Source organism: Kryptolebias marmoratus, linkage group LG16 (assembly GCF_001649575.2).
Source record: "Kryptolebias marmoratus isolate JLee-2015 linkage group LG16, ASM164957v2, whole genome shotgun sequence".
NCBI lineage: Eukaryota > Metazoa > Chordata > Actinopteri > Cyprinodontiformes > Rivulidae > Kryptolebias > Kryptolebias marmoratus.
In genome coordinates, this window is record NC_051445.1 from 16,474,309 (window position 1) to 16,492,577 (window position 18,269).

The 18,269-nt window shown below is 40.6% G+C and overlaps 1 protein-coding gene across 1 annotated transcript in view; it reads left to right on the top strand.

The window, feature by feature from the left end:
• The window catches only part of lars2 (leucyl-tRNA synthetase 2, mitochondrial), a 37,614-nt gene extending 23,138 nt beyond the window's left edge, over window positions 1-14,476 (top strand). The window contains exons 13-21 of the mRNA XM_017438181.3: window positions 1,727-1,825; window positions 5,588-5,725; window positions 5,806-5,909; window positions 6,830-7,009; window positions 7,215-7,384; window positions 8,736-8,813; window positions 8,907-9,018; window positions 10,404-10,531; window positions 14,084-14,476. Coding sequence (XP_017293670.1) covers window positions 1,727-1,825; window positions 5,588-5,725; window positions 5,806-5,909; window positions 6,830-7,009; window positions 7,215-7,384; window positions 8,736-8,813; window positions 8,907-9,018; window positions 10,404-10,531; window positions 14,084-14,263 — 1,189 coding nt within the window. The 3' untranslated portion in view covers window positions 14,264-14,476. The remainder of the gene's footprint in view (window positions 1-1,726; window positions 1,826-5,587; window positions 5,726-5,805; window positions 5,910-6,829; window positions 7,010-7,214; window positions 7,385-8,735; window positions 8,814-8,906; window positions 9,019-10,403; window positions 10,532-14,083) is intronic.
• Window positions 14,477-18,269: the final 3,793 nt, after the last annotated feature.

Genomic DNA, 18,269 nt, shown 5'->3' on the forward strand with positions numbered 1-18,269 from the left:
ATCTGTCCTCGAGGAAGTCATTTCCTGTCCGCTCAGCTCGGCTCCGGCCCTCTGCAGCTCTGGAAATTAGCCTGCCAACTGAACCCTGCTTCTCTCAGGCCTGATTAGGAGAGCGCGTGTTCGGTGTGAGCTTCATGTGTTCACAGGTAAACAGGAGGGGCGGCAAGCTCCGGGTTTGCACAGCACAAACACAGACGCTCAGACGCAGAACAGATGGACGCCTGTTTTCTTTAGGAAGAGGGCTTTTTGTGGAATGGGCAGCTTCCTCTTCTTGCTGCATCTGTTTGAGAGCCTTTTGCTTCTTTCTGGCTCTTCTTCTAAACACACACTTACACTTTAAATACTCACGGACATGAGACAGTTATGTCATTAACTATTCGGGGTCAAGTCTGTCTGTCTGTTAGCAAAGTATCTCATGAACCACTGGACAGATTTCAATAAAATTTCCTGGAAATAATATTTGGATATACCTCTACAACTGATTAACTTTTGGAGTCAACCCCATTCAAGATGGCAACGGACCTTAGAAATCATAAACAATGGCTATACCTCAGTCAGTTTTGCAGATACTGAGCTAAAGTTTGATGTGGTAGTAGCTGAGGGTCATTCACAACAAAAACATCTGGTGATATTGCCAAAACAGCTGCAACTGTAACACAAAATGATCTTAATCTAAAACTCAGGCGACATACATTCCTTTAAGAAATGCTAAGCCTTTGATGTAGTTTTGTTATTGGGCTTTTTCTCTGTAAGAGGAGGTTTGTCTACAGCTGTGTGTGTGTTTGTGTGTGTGAGAGAGAGAACTAGTCGTTGCCTTAAAGCTGTCTATTCCAAAAAGAACAAAAACTCTTAAAATTTTCTTTGCTCCATTGTTTAAATGATGGATGGGACTTTGTTATACTGCCATGTTTTCATCGTACGAAACAACACCTGGCCTCCAAACATTAACCTTGCTACACCTTAGCCTTGTTGCTAGGCAACCCTCGGCTCTTACCTGATCATTACAGCCTTATTATAGACCGGTATGGTAGGTGGCTGGGGCATCTTTGCCTCTCTTGCGTTCGCCGGTGAGTGTCTGATTAATAAAATTTAACAAAAAAAACGTTAGACAGCCAGACAATCAGTGACACGAAACAGAGACATTGCAAAAGGTACAGGAGGTTTTTTGTGTTTCTCCGTCTGAAACTCTGATTTCAAATCAGTCGAGACTCATTAGAAACTAAAAATGCAGATGCTCTCACTCTTCCATCAAATGCTATCAATCGGAGCCTAAAAATATTCTTGAAAAACTCCTTCATTCTGCCCTTCTATGTCTTTGTCGATGTCCCCTCCTGCACCCAGATTTGCAGATTTGCATCGTGCACCGAAGTGATGTTTGACTTGGACAGAAAGGGGCTACAAGGTGCCGTTTCCAACTCAAACACGCGATCTCAGATGCGGCCCGCCCGTTTGTTCCCCCGTGTTAGCTCAGACTGTTAGTCAGGGCACAAGAACCGGTCTCTGGTGCCAGTCTGGCTTCAGCTGTTCTGCTCTGCAGGGACACGAACCCCCACCACACACACACACACACACACACACACACACACACACGGCCAGATGGAGCCTGTTCTACACTCAAACACACATGTTTTCTCTGAGCAGACAAGCGAGGATCATTCATCTGCTCTAATCTGTTGACCTCATATTAATTCCTGCCAACTCTGTCTTTGTTTTTCTGTCCTGTCAGATGTAAAGGCCCAGCGAGGCGGGAAACTGACACCATGGACACGTTCGTGGACTCGGCCTGGTATTACTTCAGATACACCGACCCTCACAACCCAGACAGGTTTGTGCAGCCGCTTCTCGAAACTTAAAGGGACAGTTCAGAACTTTTGAAGAGGGGCTCTTTGGATTGATTCTGAGCAACTATTACCTTCCTTGTTGTAATCAACACTTCGATTGACTTCAGTCTGGTTAAATGGTTTAATTCCAGCCAAACTGATGAGCTAACGGCTAGTTTTAACAAGACAAAGACCAAAATAATGTTCCTGTTTTCCACTTGCTCCTGACCGTGTAAAGCCAACCACTGCTAAGTTATTTGCTTGCTTTTCTTTTTTTTCTTACTTTTGAATGGTTTTCTCATAAATACCACATATCTTATTTCCTATTTGTGTGGGTAAATAAAAAATTAAAGGCCTACCAGTCCCCAAAGCAAGACATCACCCGCCACCTTTTATGCCAGGGTTTTAGACCGAGATCTTATGTTGGTTTTGATCAAACCAAACCTCGAAAATAACAATCAGAGCAAACATGCAATATCACAAGCTGTCGCACTCACAGTATGTGCTGTGAATGACTCTCAGCTACAACCACATCAGATTTCTTTAAAACCATTATTCTGGTTTATAAGATCAGTTGGGTGTGGCAGCCATCTTGAATTGGGTTGGCTCCAAAGGTTAATCTGCTATTACTTCATACGGTTAAGTTTCAATAAAATCCTTCTGCTGGTTTGTGAGATATTTTGTGAATGCTGCAGACAAATGATTTACACACACGCACACACAGACACAGTCAAAAACACTATTACCTTTGCCTTTGGTGGTGGTTGATAATAACGTCAAAAGGAGACATAAACTACTCATGCATTAGCACAGGAGTGTCCAATCAGTCCTGGTCCTGGAAGGCCACTATCCTGCAGGCTTTAGTTGTTTCCCTGCTCTTCAGCAGGTCTTCAAGTTCAAAACCAGGTGTGTCAAAGCAGGGAAACATCTTAAACCTGCAGGATAGTGGCCCTCCAGGACCAGGATTGGACACCACTGCATGAGCATATCTGTGACTTCAGATCTGCACAGATTCTTTGTGTAATCTCACTTCGTTCCCACACACACACAAACACATTAATCTATAGGCTCTGTTTTGCGAATGTTGATCACCTGCTTGCCTTTGTGCCCTCTTCAAATACCAGCTACCCTAACACACACACACACACTTCCTTGAAAGTTTCGCTCTTTAACCAGCAGCGATTCGGGTGCCATTTCCTGGCATCAGTTGGGATGATGGCGATCCCCTGAGCTTAACAAAAGAGATTAATTTCCCAGTGCCTTGACCCAACAGAAAAGCTGTTTTTAAAACGGAAGGGACTGCTCTCTCCGTTGCTTTCGCGGGCCGGACAGATTACGGCACAACAGAAAAAGCAATTACACTATTTGCGCATCTCAGCTGGCCTGCTGAGCCTTTCGCACACAAGACGGGGGGAAAAAGATGAAAAAGGAGCAAGAGATGTGAAAAAGTAGCCGGAAAGAGGAAGGAAATGAGAATGTGGTGTTATATGGGAGGCTGTGGATTAGAGTTTTATGGCCTGATGCCAACAAACAAGCTAAATTATTTTCAGTTCTGAGTTCAGGAGGGTTTTTTTCCCCCCTCTCTCCGTGGTTCAATCATCTGGAGAGCCTGCCGAGGAAAGGTGAGAGACAGAGTTGTGAAAAGGAGTAATGACTGGTGGTAAAGGAGACACACTGAGGTAAAGAGTGTCATTACTGCTGATTAGCTCAACAGTGAAGCTAATCACACACAGCTGACCAGGCGAGATCCAGAGATGCAGTTTAACTAAATGTTCAACACGTGAAGCTTGTTTTTCCTCTGTGAGAGTGAAGCTGATTTCAGGAGGCTAATGTTCGCCTCGTCTTTGGGTTTGTGTGTTTCAGAATTAGCCTGCCCCCTACAGGAGGAGCATGTGCATCTCTGCAGCAAAACTTGTTTAACCACAGCGTTTAACCACTTAAATCTAAATATATTGTTTGATTTTTCTTTATTTAGAGTCTTTTTTTCAACTCTCATTTGCTGATTAATTTTATAATTGTGAAACAAGACATTTTGGAAGCATATTTCAAAAGCAGTCACTTTGTTTTTTAAATTTCTGTGATGCGCTTGTGCATAATATAAAAAAACATGGGTAAAAATACTCTGGACTCTAATAAAATGCAAGGAGGACAACATAAACATATCATAACTGAGATGAAATAAAAGACCTATGATGAGAACCAATTGAAGAATAAAAATCAAACATTATCTGAAGCCTAGACTGTTTCATTAGAAGAGAATGTTATTAGAAAGTTGCACGTTTGAAACGAATGAAGTGTGTTTGAAATAAACTGAAGATAAATGAAGAGGTGAGCATTGATTCTGATAGCCACCAAAAAGGTCAAAGGTCAAAAACATGTATGATATAAGACGGTTTTAATATCAGGACGCTTTTTATTTTAATTGTCTGAAATTAGGTAAATACAGCCTTAGAGTTACAACAATTTATATTTCACACTCTGTTGTCATTATTTTTTTACATAAACAATGCATATGTAGTTATGTATTTATTTATTTGGAGATTTATTTATCAACAGGTGTCAAACAGTCCCACTGCAGTAATGGAGTCTTTTATTTTACTCATTTTGATGCTGTGTTTGGGATCATTGTCCTGTTTATGGACCAAGCTTCACTTATTAGATAAAGAGGAAGGGGATGGTTGGCTCACTGCAAAATTTCTAAATTCTGTGGCTAAAAAAACACGCCCCTATCACTAGCCCTCCACCACCGTGCTTTAAAGTTGGTACAAGTCTAAGTGCTTCTATGTTCGTTTTTGAGAGAAGAGTCTTTCTGCTGGCAACTCATCCAATTTGTTCAGACTTTCTCTGACAATACAGTCATCAACTCGAACATTTCACCTGGAAACTGAGTTGTAGCACCTGATAATTTTGCGTTTAAATTTTTATTTTTTTTTACTTGGATAGTTCTGACCTGAGGTGAACTTTCTGGAACATCCACTTTTAAAAGGTGCTTTTCTCACCGGGGAATGATGAACTCTAAATTGCCTGAAAATGGTCTTCCAGATTGATGAGCAGCAGCAGTTGCTTTTCTGAGAAACCTGCTGATGTCTTTCCTCCTCCGCATGTCGACGCACACCTGAATGCTCCAAACTAAACCTCCCTTTTATAAATGTGTTTGATTAGCAGCACCTGGCTGTAGCCGTCCTTTTTATATGAGAGCAGGAAAGGTGGACCTTCTTTTTTTCACACTTTTGTGGTTTTGCTTAGGTATTTTTCTGTTGTTTTTTGTGTGAATGTCTTCTTTAGCTGCTGTTTGTTTCTTTTAGCTTTTATCTAAGGTTTTGCTAATTTTAGGTTTTAGCTATGGTTTTGGTATTTTTTTAGCGTTTAACTACAATTTTGCTGTATTCATCCTTTAGCTATGGATTTGCTCATTTATAAGATTTTAGGAAAGGTTTACCTAATTGTAACGTTTGCTAGTTTTAGCTTTCAGCTAGAGTTTTGCTAATCTTAGCTTTTAGGTACTATTTAGCTTCTGTTCTGCTTGTTTTAGCCTCTTCAGCAGCAGTCATTCAGCACTGCACAGAAATTACTAATCTTTCTATGTTTTTAGGCTGATGTTTACCTAATGTTACAACATCACAAAAACTAAATTTTTTTATTATTTACTATAAATTAAAAGAAAACATTTGCTTTTCACTATGACTGTTATTCTGTTTTAGTTTAGCTTTGCAGTCAACTGTGTGGGTTCACAAACCAGCCTGCATAAAGTCCCTCTTTCCCTGCAGGCCTTTCGAGCGCCGCCTCGCTGACCACTGGCTACCCGTGGACGTGTACATCGGCGGGAAGGAGCACGCCGTCATGCACTTGTATTACGCCCGTTTCCTCTGCCACTTCTGCAGGGACCAAGGCCTTGTGGCTCACAGGTGGAGGACATTACTTTGACCCGCTCGTGGTGTTCAGGCAGATTTAGGTCGCGCAGGTTGAAGAGCTCTCTGTCTTCCAGGGAACCTTTTTGGAAGCTGCTGGTCCAGGGTCTGATCAAAGGTCAGACTTTTAAGATGGCAGACAGCGGACAGTATTTGAGGAGAGAGGAAGTGGATTTCACAGGTACACGTGTGCTGTTTGTTCATGTAACGCTGTTTAACAGATGGGTGACGAGAGTCAACATTTATTTATGCAGAGCTTTTTATGCATAAAGCAACACAATGTTCTTTCCATTTAAAAAAAATAATGCAACTGGAGAACAGGCATAAAGGTACAAATGGAAAAAACATGAACGAATAAAGTAAAAGGCTTGTTTCCATATGACTGAAAAAATATTACAGCTAATGACAAAATTTTATTTTTTATGTTACGTTTTTTTATGAGAACACCATTCATGCTCTTTATACTTTCATAAAAAAAATAAAAAAAATTTTTGTCTCCAAACTCAACAAAACCAGATAGTCCTGACAAAAATTTAAATCAAAATCAATTTAAAGGCTTGTCATGCACACCAAACTTTAGCTAATCACCTGAGTGAGGTAGAGACATTTTTGTGTTTCTGATGTTGATGATCTGTTGCCGACATCTTGAGTGGGTTTGACTCCAAAAGTTAATCGGCTGTAGACGTAAATCCAGTGATTGTTTTCTGAGAGTTTCAATAAAATCCATTCAGTGGTTCATGAGACATTTTGCTAACAGACTGAGAAATGAACACTCACAGACACAATCAAAAACATTATCACCCTTTTGCCTTCTGCTGAGGGTGATAAAAATAAAGTCTTTTAAGAAAACCTCAAAGATTACTCAAACAGTTTTAGTTGTAAAAGTTTCAGTTTTCAGTTTCATTTTCTGACCCTTACAGACATAAACTGATCTTTATTTTTTTGCCTTTAAAACCGAAATATAGTTTAATTTATTAACAAAAACCACAAGTTTATTGTTAAGATTTTGAAATTCTAAAAGAATGGAAAGTTCTGGTGAAACTTTTTTTGTCTTGTAATCCAGAAGCTTCTGATAACAAACGCGTCATCCGCTCCTTCCAGGTGAGGAGCCGGCGGCGCGGAGTGGTGGCCGCATGGAGGTGACGTGGGAGAAGATGAGCAAGTCGAAGCACAACGGTCTGGACCCTCAGGAGGTGGTGCAGCAGTACGGCGTGGACACGGTTCGGCTCTACATCCTTTACGCCGCGCCACCTGAACAAGACATCCTCTGGAATGTCAAGAGTGAGCCGAACTCTTCCAACAAGTTGACCCAAACGGTCCAAGTTATCCCCTTACATGCACGGAATCAATAGTCCTGCTGGAAGATGTTGGTTTTATATAAATAAATGTCTCAAACGAACAGGAGTTTTCACAAAAATGAATAGAACTTTGAAGGTATCTTCTGCAGCGTGTGTGGAAACATCCTGTGTGGGTTAATCTGTTCTAGCGGACGCTCTTCCCGGCGTTCTGCGATGGCAGTCTCGGCTGTGGCAGCTGGTGTCCAAGCTGAGGGGAGCGAGGCAACTCGGCAACGTCCCCGACCCCTCTCAGCTGAAGAAGAAAGAGCTGGAGGAGGCCAGGCGGATCTGGGAGAACAAGAACCACGCAGTCCAACAGGTGGGCGCTCTGCGTGAAAAAGTCTCATTGTTGTGTTTGTTAAAGTGACGTTGCAGGAGTTCTTACCAGCAGGGGTCAGTTATGGACCCTTATTCAAAAAATACTGTATTTTAACTGAAAGTTTCCTAAAGTTTGGCCTTCTATGAGTTAAACATTTCCAACTACATTCAGTTATCAGTAGAAATGGTATACATTTTCGTTTTAAATTATTTCCTTCGGCTTTTGACACTTTGATAAGCTCCTGTTCTCCAGTTACAAGATGTTATGATAGCATGCAAGCAATGCATCACTCATTACACAGCTCAACAGTACGTGTTCATGTGTCGAAGTGTCCGGTGCAACCTGAAACCCTCAGAGTAAAGAGCACTGGCAGAAGAGGATGGAGATTGATTTTGAATCCACTCCGGCTCCTTTCACACTTTATAAATAGCCTCTGTTGGCTGCCAGGTCGGATTTTTCTCCCTTCCTCCCATCAGAGCCGGGGCTTTTGAAGGACCTCGGGCTGTTGACTGTAAGGCCTTAAAGCCGACGCCATCCTTTGATGTGTCCCGCAGAAAAACCGCTCCTCCCTCTGGAGGGAAGAGGGGCTTCCTCTTCCCAGCAGGCTAAGCACGAGAATGCTAACCGCCTGTGTGCTTTTAGCTGCTACACACCATCGTAATGAGGAAGTTATTAAAAGTCTGTCATTGTGTTCGCCCACTGCAATGACAGGGATTTTAATGAAACTCTCAGAATGTGATCACTGACATCCACAGCTGATTAACGTTTAGGGCTGATTCAAGATGGCTGCCACAGCTAATAGACCTTAGCAAACACAAAGATGGTTTTAACAATCTTACAGATACTGAGTTAAAGTTTACCGTGGTAGTAGCTGAGAGTTATCCCTTTCACGTCCTCTGAGTGCTAATGAATAAGATCTTTATTGAAATCTTTGGGATGAAAACTGGCAGGCGATGTTCATTCCTTTAAAGAATACTTCTTTCATTTTTTTATGCATCCATCCTAAAACAGGTCGTGTTATGTTACAGCGCCATCCGTTAGTCTGTGGACAGTTTCTTGTCCGAGCTCTAAAATGGTAACTCTTTACCAAGGTAACAGGTGAACCCTTTATGGAAACCTTGCTTGTGCTGCAACTCCACAACCGTGTAATGTAGGAATATCAAACTGCACAGCTGGATTTTGATTAATCTGACATTTTTCTGACGGGCTGTTGGCGGTCATCTTTTTAATGATTTATGTACTCAAAAATACGCTTTGACACATTCATAACCAGTTCTTTTTTTGTTTTTAAAGAAAGCATTAACCATCAGACTCCATTCACTAAATTGTCATATTGTTTTAATATTCTCAGGTGACCCATCACTTCACAGAGGACTTTCTTTTCAACGCAGCCATTTCTCGTCTGATGGGTCTTACCAACACATTAAACGTGAGCGCAACCTTTAGTATCCTAAGAGAAATAAATTCTAGTCCCTGCTTGAAACACTCTTGAAGTGCTGTTTTTCTCTGTGTGTGTATTTAGAGTGCAGCAGTCCGAGTGGTGCAACACAGTGTGGAGTTTGAGGAAGCTCTGGCTGTCCTGGTGATGATGGTAGCACCCATGGCTCCTCACTTAGCCTCTGAACTTTGGGCAGGTTTGGGACATTCAGATCCTCAACACTTTATAAATAAACCACTCACACACATATCATGTCGAGTGGTTTGCAGGAGGGAAAGTTATCTTGTTATCTATGTTGAAGAGGAGAGAATCAGGATGAACCTTTTTTTACTGTAAATGTTTGAGCCTCAGTTTTTCTGTTTATCAGAGGAAGTTGCTTTTATAGACTTTTTTTACACTGTTGCTTATCAGTAATCAGTGAACACCCAGCTGTGATGCTTATAAAATAGTAAGACTAAAAATATCAAATAAATTAGGCTTTTTTTTTAGTGAGGGTTGATTCAGCATTTATGCTTCTGTTTTTTCCTGTTTTTATTTTGTGGTACTTTTTTTAAAATTGCAGTCTTATTACTTCTGCATACTTTGTGCTATTTTAACCATTCACATTTCAAAATGTTCAGCTCATTCAGGAGATTTGTGCTTTGAATTTTGGTTTTTCTAACTTTTATATTTTTCAAAATATTGAACTCTATTTACAAATTTTTTTCACAAAGAAATACATCAAAATCACTTCAATTCCATCAAAAAACATTGTTTCCTTTGAAATCTGCTTTGGCAAACAAGCTCTATTTTTGTCCTCTTATGCTACTTTTAGATTTTAGCTGCTCCTTTTTGCTCGTATTTTGCTTCTTTTAGCTTTTTGTTAGAGCTCTGCTTCTTTTAGCCTTTACAACTCAGTTTTAGCTTCTTTAGCAAATTTCAGCAGAGTTACTCAGTGCTCAGAAGTCACACAGTTATCTAGTTTTCTTTCATTTTTGTCTTAAACCACCTAAACAACATTTCAGCTGAAATGCTTCACCTGTCCAGGGCATCGAGGTCTTTTTATGGTGAGTAAACATGTGGAAACTTATCATCGTACTCGCCTGGAAAATGTTTTACTGTTGTTGACACACCAGCTTTCTGCACACAGCTGAGGGCAGAGAGGACTATGGAAAACCCAGCGTCCAGCTGATAGGCAGAGTCAGGAAAACCTGACAGATGATGACTAGAAGGAAGGAAAATATGTCACCTGTTTTATTGTGCTCACGCATGTAGCTCCTAAAACGGTTCGTAAACAGGACAGACATGTGACCTCTGCTGCTCTCGTTCTGGGTGGACCTCCTTCTTGTTGGTCTGTAGTAGTTTTACACACACAGCTCAGGATGGAGGAAGTCTACATCCTTCCTCTGAGGCTCTGAAAGGATGTACACTCGCTGGTTTAACTGGAAGCCAGACCAGGGGAGGCGACTGGGTGGTTACTGTACCTTTTTATTGTTTCTTTTTTTTTTTTGGTCTTTCAGTCCTTGACAGTGTTTAAGCATTTCTAGCATGTTTAATCTGACGGCAGCTCTTCTCTTGTGTCCCCCCGTTGTTCTCCCCCAGGTCTTTGTGAGGTGAAAAACCCCCTCTGTCCCCTCCTCCTGCGGGGAGGAGATGTCTTGCAGCAGCCCTGGCCGATTGTGGACCCCCAGTATCTGGAGGTCCCTGACATTGTGGAGCTGTCTGTGCTGGTACGATCTCACAAACAAACAGTTTTACATGAAGCTTTAAACTTGTTACAAAAGCTAAAAGTAAAGAGGAGTGAAGCAAAAATATATTTTTCCTCTTTTTTTGTTGTTAAAGATAATGTTATTGCCTGAACCTCCCAGGAAGTAATCGTTGAATGCACATCTACAACTGAATAACTTCTGGAGTCAAATTCAAAATGGCCACCACAGCTAATTGACATCAGCAAACAAGACAATGGCTATAACTTAAATATACAATTGTTGACCAAAAGCTTGATCTGGTAGTCGCTGAAAGTCATTAACGACACATTCTCAGAGTGCTGACACATCTCGCAAAATCTTGGAGAATTCCTTAAGATAGCTCATTATACATTTTAAAAGGTTTGATCAAAATGGTTATAACTTTGTCATTTCTTATCATAAGATGGTCTTAGTTTGAAACTTTGGCCTGAAAGGCAACAGGTGAAATGCATTCCTTCAACAAACGCTCTAACTCTCTTCGTACTGACACCTTACTCTTTATTAACAGGAGTGTGGGCATATTTCTTTCATCATTCAGAAGCATTGCCACTCAGACTTTCTGCTTCTGAATGTTTAAAACCATGATTACATTCAGTGTCTGTAATTCTTCTAGAGAGGCTATAATTAGCTGGATGGTGTGTGTGTGTGCGTGTGTGTACCTGTGTGTCTAAGTGTCAGCAAGTCAAGTGTTATACTTCAATCTAAATAGTCCAGCTGGTTAATAATCAGATCAGTAACAGAGTGGCAGTGGTTTTCCTAACTAAATATTACTCCTAAAGGGGTGTACGTTTTTTTTTTTTTGCCTATAAGGTGAAAGGCCTCGGTTTGGCAGCAGATGTCCTCACATAAAATTAAAGAGTGCGTGAGTGTGTGTGTGTGTGGCCTAGTTCTTACTCGTGTTGTGGGGACCTAACCCTGTTTACACACTCGCTTTTATGGGGCTGTGTCGTTCTAATGAGGCTTAAAGCATGTCACCAGGCTTTAAATCTTTCAGTTTTAAGGGCAAAAACATGTTTAATGGTTAGGATAAGTTTAGGTCAGTAATTTAGTTAGAGTAAAGTTACAGGGAATGAAAGAAAGCCAGCGACGTTTAGTGAAGTTATTTGTGTATCTGCTTGAGGTTTTGAAAAGTGTTGTGACAGTCAGAAGGAATATCCGGCAGACCAGATCAATTTGGATCAGAACCAAGATTTCTACAAATACAAACATATAACCATCAACTGGTCAGTCTCAGCGAGGACATACATAAACATAATGTATTCCCTAAAGCTTTCTTTGTTTTGCCAGAAAATGAAATTTATGTTTCTAATCAGATCTTTAGGACACACAAACAAACAGTAACTTTACTTCCTTTTTAACTTTGTCCTCCCAGAACCCGTCCTCCCGTACTTCTGTCCACTCGCTTTTTCTCCGCTTGTTGTCCACATCAAGCCAGTGCTCGTAGCAGCGCTGTGTCTGTGTTTGATATGCTCTTTGAATGGGGTTTAGTTGGTGATAGGAAAACACACTTTGAAATATAAGGTCGGGATGGTGGCATAGACCAGTATTTGTAAAAAATGTAAATGCTCTCCAAACCGTCATCAAATGGGGTTCAAGTCAGTGGGGTTTTGTTTAGACTTTATGAAATCAGTCTTGATACAATCATGAAAAGATTAAAAAAGGAAATGTAAAAAAGTCATCAGATTATGGCTTCAAATTCTAATTATTATTTTTTTAGTTTGAGCATCATCTCCTCCCCTCAGACACCTCTGTCACTGGGTCTAGATTCATCCCCACAACTTGGCTGGCTTGGCGGCGGCCCTGGCTGAACAAACTGATCCGCCAAGTCAGTCGAGTTGGAGGAGGATGATGCTCAAACTAAAAACAGTTTTGGACAATAACTTACTCCCACTCCGTGGCATGCTGGTCGGTTGCAAAAGCACATTCAGCAACAGACTGACGCCACAACAATGCACCACTGAGTGCCACAGGAAAGTATTTCTGCCTGTTGCCATCAAAATGTTCAACCCCTGACTGTGAGAACCGAAAGCTTAACAATTACCTTTTTAATACTGTCTAAATAACATCCATACCAAACTAACTGTTACTGATGTGATAGCTGTTGTTATTTTCTGTTGTTTTCCCATTATTGTTGAATCTTGAGTCCTGACTGTGTTTTTTTTTTTTTTTCATTTACCTTTACTCTACTTAGGAAGTGCTGTAACCAATTTTCCCCCACTGAAATACTTAATTAGGTATATTTGAGTTAAACTGATTGGGCAGTCAGGTTCTGTGGAAAGGTTAAAGATGGTTAATATCTTACCTGGTGTAGATGGCTCTTTGAACAGCCTCAGTTTGGAGAAAGAGTTTAATTCTAACGAGACTGACAAGCTAGCAGCTAGTTTGAGAAGGGCTAGGACCTGAATGGTTTTCTGTCATTTCAAAATAAGACAAACCTTAGTAAAATTATTTTTTAAAGAATTTTAGAAACCTTTAAAGCAAAAATGAAGGTTGTGTATGTATACATAGAAGTCTGTTTTTTTGGAAGTGAAAATAGCACGGTAACTGCTAGCTGTTGCCCTTTTTTGCAGGAATATCATAATATTTCTACCAAAATAACCATATAATTGAAACTAAACAGCAGTGTTATGGTTTCTAAAAGAGTATTTGCATGAACTGCTACATTTTTTTTTAATTGGAGTCAGACATAAACTCTTCAAGCTGAGGTCTTTCAAAGAGTTAGCTACAGAAGGCAAGATATTATTTGTTCAAAACTTTTCCACAGAACCCCACTTTAAAAGATCAAAAATATCCATTTCAGTGGTTAATTTCAGCGGTTAACACCCAACATTAAAATAAACACAGGTTTACCATTGATTCTAAAAAAAAAAAGAAAACACCTTTTCTCGCTAAACTTTGCTCTGAGCTGGTCTGAGAAAGTGAAAGATTTTCAGATAACTTCTCGTTCTCAAACAGTCCTGGCTGAGAGCAGACATCAAACTGGTCCTCACAACGACAGCATTACGAGTACAAACACCGAGGAAAGCTTACATCTCTGAGCTCCCAGCGCTCATGGATGATGAGTTTGGTTTTCCTTTGGACTGAGCCGTCTGTTGTGGCTTTCCTCATGCCCTCTTTTTTTTTCCCTAATCATGGTCTTGGGTTTGTCCCAGAATGGGAGGCCAAGGCTGAGCTGAGTGGCCTCAGACACACACACACACACACACACACACACACACACACACACACACACACACATACCATTAATTTGTAACCGCATCCAGAGTCGTGATCACATTCACCATGTGCATGCATACACTTGTCTGTAAACATACAGGACTGAGTGCCCTTCCCATACCTACCACTAACTATGTGTTTAAAAGTGTGTACTGTATATGTGGACGGAGAGGTGGAGCCCGATATTTTGGGACTTTTATTTTGGCAGGGTAAAGTTTGGCGAAGCTGTAAGCTTCACTTTTGTCAGACAGAAACTAGCTTAATGTTTTCACAGGAAAGAAACGCGTCTCAGTCTTGTTTGCTGTTTCCTGCCCTCAGATAAACAACAAGCTGTGCGGTAAAGTGGCGGTACCCCTGCAGGTGTCCAAAGACTCCAGCCGGGTCCAGCAGCTGGTGTTGGACAGTCCCATCGGACAGAAGCTTCTGAGCGAGCGCAGCATCAAGCGAGTCATCCTCTCCCCCAGGACTCACCTCATGAACTTCCTCGTCGATGAGTGATGCCTGGGCGTTCACCTCTTCTGTGTTTTTTTTTTTTTTTTTACTGCTGGTACCTTTTTTAAATGCACACTCAGCACAGGGACACATGAGGTGGATGTTTTAACGTCATAACAGGAAGAATGAATGTCAAACCTGTCATCATGTCCGTATAAATATCTCTAAAGACATTTTATTTATATTTTTCTTTTCTTTTTTATTAAAAGATGCAACAAAGAAACGTGTCTCTGATCTATGTAAACACGGGCAAGTTTAACTCGGTACATACAGATCGGGTCTCTGGTAATCAGAACCTCCGAACAGTCAGTCATGAGGCCAAACACCACTTTAGATTTCAGACATCTTTTACATTCATCTCGTCTGAACCACCTATCCTGTTCTGAACATCCAGCCACAACTTCACACCTCCCTGTCTGCCATTGATCCCTCTGCTCAGCAGAGTCCTGCGGATCTGCCTCATCAGTGTTTGTGTGCACCTCTGGTCCTGCTTTGAGCATAAATTTATTCTGAGCACCATGCATGGACCCTCTGTGTTCTGTCTTTTAATCTTATTACCATCAAAAGGTCAGGTGAAGGTAACTCGAAATCCCCGTGTGGTTTGGGATTTTTTTTTTTTCCTCCTTTTTACTTCACCACCACATCTTGAGTGTCAGTTGCTGCTCGATGCCTCATCGCCAGCAGCGCCTGGTCACCAGCTCTGTTTCTCGACAGTGGGCCAACACAATTCGGCCATTAGTGTCGTCTTGACAGAACCCACAAGCCGGAGGCACTGAAATGCATCTGCGCGCTCACCCACTGGCCTATCTTTAAAGCCTGTGTGAGTAAGCAGTCATCTGATATGTACACAAATTTGTCCATCGCAGCTTGCAGTACACACAACTCTGAATAATCCAGGACTTTTAGTAGGTGTATGTCTGACGTGTTGCATATTCTTGTGTAAGATAGGCCCACATGCTACCAAAGAGTCGAGGTGTAGGGTCAAAGGTAAATAAGGACAGAATGCAATGATTTGCAAATCTCAGAAATCCATATTTTATTCACAGTGGAACATGGTAAACACATGAAATTGTACCAATTTTGGGAAAAAATACAGTAACTTTGAATTTTATGGCAGCAATAAATTGATACAGAGCCAACAAAAAAAAACGTAAAAATAAATTTTACAAATAGAAAACAGCTGGAGCATTTTACAACTAATTGAGTTAATTGGCAACAAGTCAGTAAGAGGACTGGGTATAGAAAGAGCATTTTAGGGAGGCTGGATCTCCCAGAAGTAAAGATGGGCAGAGATTCACTAGTCTGCTAAAAACCCTTGTTTAAATATAGTGCAACTGTTTCAGAATAATGTTTCCCAACAAAAATAAAGAAGACTGAATATCCCATCATCTACAGTCCATAATTTAATCAAAAGATTTCAAGAATCAGAAGAAATCTAAGCTCAAAGGACAAGGCTGGAAGTCAATATTGGATGTCCGTGATATTTGAGCTCTTAGGCAGCACTGCATTAAAAACAGGTTGGATTTAATTACAGACATCACTCCACCGGCTCAGGAACTCTTCCACAAATCACTGTCTGTAAACACAGTTCGCGGTGCCATCCACAAATGCTGCTTAAAGCTCTATCACACAGAGAAGAAGCCAAATGTGGACACCATCTTCTCTGGTTCAAAGCACATTAAAAATATACTGAGGCAAAGAGGAAAACAGTTCTGCTGTCAGATGAATCAAAATCGAAAAGTCTTTTTGGAAATCACAAACTCCACGTCCTAAAGAGTAGAGGGACATTCTGGTCTGTTATCAAAGTTTAAAAGCCTGCCTCTCTGATGGTATGGGGGTGTATTAGTGGCAAAACATGCTCTTATGTTGATACCAGAATCAGCTCGTGGTATATTCATGCTGTTTCACTTTGTAAGGATTTAGGTTTGTTTTTAAGTTGGTCGATAGTACAAAGTGTGCAGACAGAGAGGAAACAGAATATGCCTCACCGATCCCCTCCAAAACGTTTTTTTTCCCCGGTATTTCTGTGATTTATTGCTGACCGTCAGGTGACAGGAAAATACTTTCAGGAGAGACAGAATAACAGGAAGAGAAGCCAGGAATAAGAGGAGGAGAGCCAGAACTATTTTAGCTACTCTCCGTGTGTCACATTTTTTATCCTCACCAAGGTGCTGCCACAGCACAAAACAGAAAAGGACAAGGCTACACAGGTGTTTATCTTTTTCTACCTCATTATTGCCCACTGCCATGCAATAATATAGTTGTCCGTCTGTGTAATTTTTTGTTTGCCTGCTAACAAAACATCTCATGAACTAATGAACAGATTTTAATGAAAGACGGGGAAAATATTCATTGGATGGGCATCTACAAACTGACTAACTTTAGGAGCTAACCTGGTTAAAGATGGACACCACAGCTGATCTGATAACAAACAGAAAAAATGGCTTTAACTCAGTCAGTTTTACTGATACTCAGCTAAATGTTGGTGTGGTAGTAGCTGAGAGTCATCACCATCACATACCCTGAATGCTAACAAATCATATAAGATCTTTATTTAAACTCTGGCGTTTCCTGCATGGCTGTTTTTTTCTTTACAAACATTAGTTGTCCTTTTAATCCCTGGCCTCTTGGATTAATCCAGCAGCTAATAACTGTGTAAACCTAAACTTGTCAGAACAATTGGCTGAAGTTGCCGTTCCATTCTTTCTTCATTCTTACTGTTTTCAGACACATCAAAGGTGCCAGGAAATACTTTTCAGTCATAGTTACACCATCTAAACGAACAGATTTTTTCTAAATCAAACTTCTTCAGAAATCAGGTCTAAAATGTAGTCCTAGAACAATTAATTTAGTCACAGTCAGCTTTATTATCAGCTATCATTTAACACTTTTTTGTCTGCTCTGCAGTTTCCATGACAACTTTCAACTGGCATCGTGCTTTGACTCACTTTCCTTTTCTTCAGGCCGTAGTCGTTTTTACACAGGAGATGTGCAGCATGAGTTGTCTCTGATGAGTTAAAAAAAAAAACTTCTTCTTCCTGTTGAGAAACTGCTGGTGTGGAGAAAAATAAGGGTGGGGCACACAACAGTCACCCTCCGCCACGCCAGTCTAGTTCCTGGACTGAGCTGTGTTTTCTCATGGGGGTTCAGAGTCATGCTGCAGCTCTTTAAACTGGAGGTGGACCCCAAGGCTGATGATATGGTCCTCCACTGTTCACTTTATGAGCTTTTTGAGTAAGCACGTTTTAAACAGACATCTAAATATGCCTGTAAATCGTTTATTTAATTGTTATCATAATGTATTTACTGAACATGTCCACAATGACAGATGACTCAGAGTCACACGGGTGAGTCTTGTTTTGTGTTTCAAAAGATACAGGTACAAGTACATGTTAGACTGCAGTCATTTTTTCCCAAACAAATATGTTTCAACAAGTCAGACAAACGGTTACCAGCCCGTTTTACAAAGTGTAGATGTTTCAAAATAAAAGTCAAGATTGGCTGCTCTGCCTCATCTGTATTTGTGACTAATTGTGCAAATGTTATATAACAAGAAGTCTTCAATTTTTTGAAAAAAAGATTAGAATCTCCAGATTATAGAAGCATTTAAAAATATATGGATTTAAGAAAAACCTGCTTTTTGTTGTGTCTTTCATGACAGGAACAAATACACAAATAAAAGTAGTATTCTTGAAGGAATATAACTGTTTCCCTGTATGGCAACATTTTAAACAGAAATGTTATGGGATTTGTCAGCACTCAGAGAATGTTGAGGAGGATTCTCAGCTACTATCACACCAAATTTGACCTCATTATCTGTAAAATTGACGCCATTTTTGTGTTGGCCAAAGTTGATTAGCTGTGGCAGCCATCTTGAATCAGGTTGACTCCAAAAGGTAATCAGTTGTAGATGTATATCCAATGATTACTTCTTGAAAGCTTCATGAAAATTCGCACAGTGGTTCTTGAATTATTTTGCTAACAGAGAAACCAACACACTTTTCATGGCAGC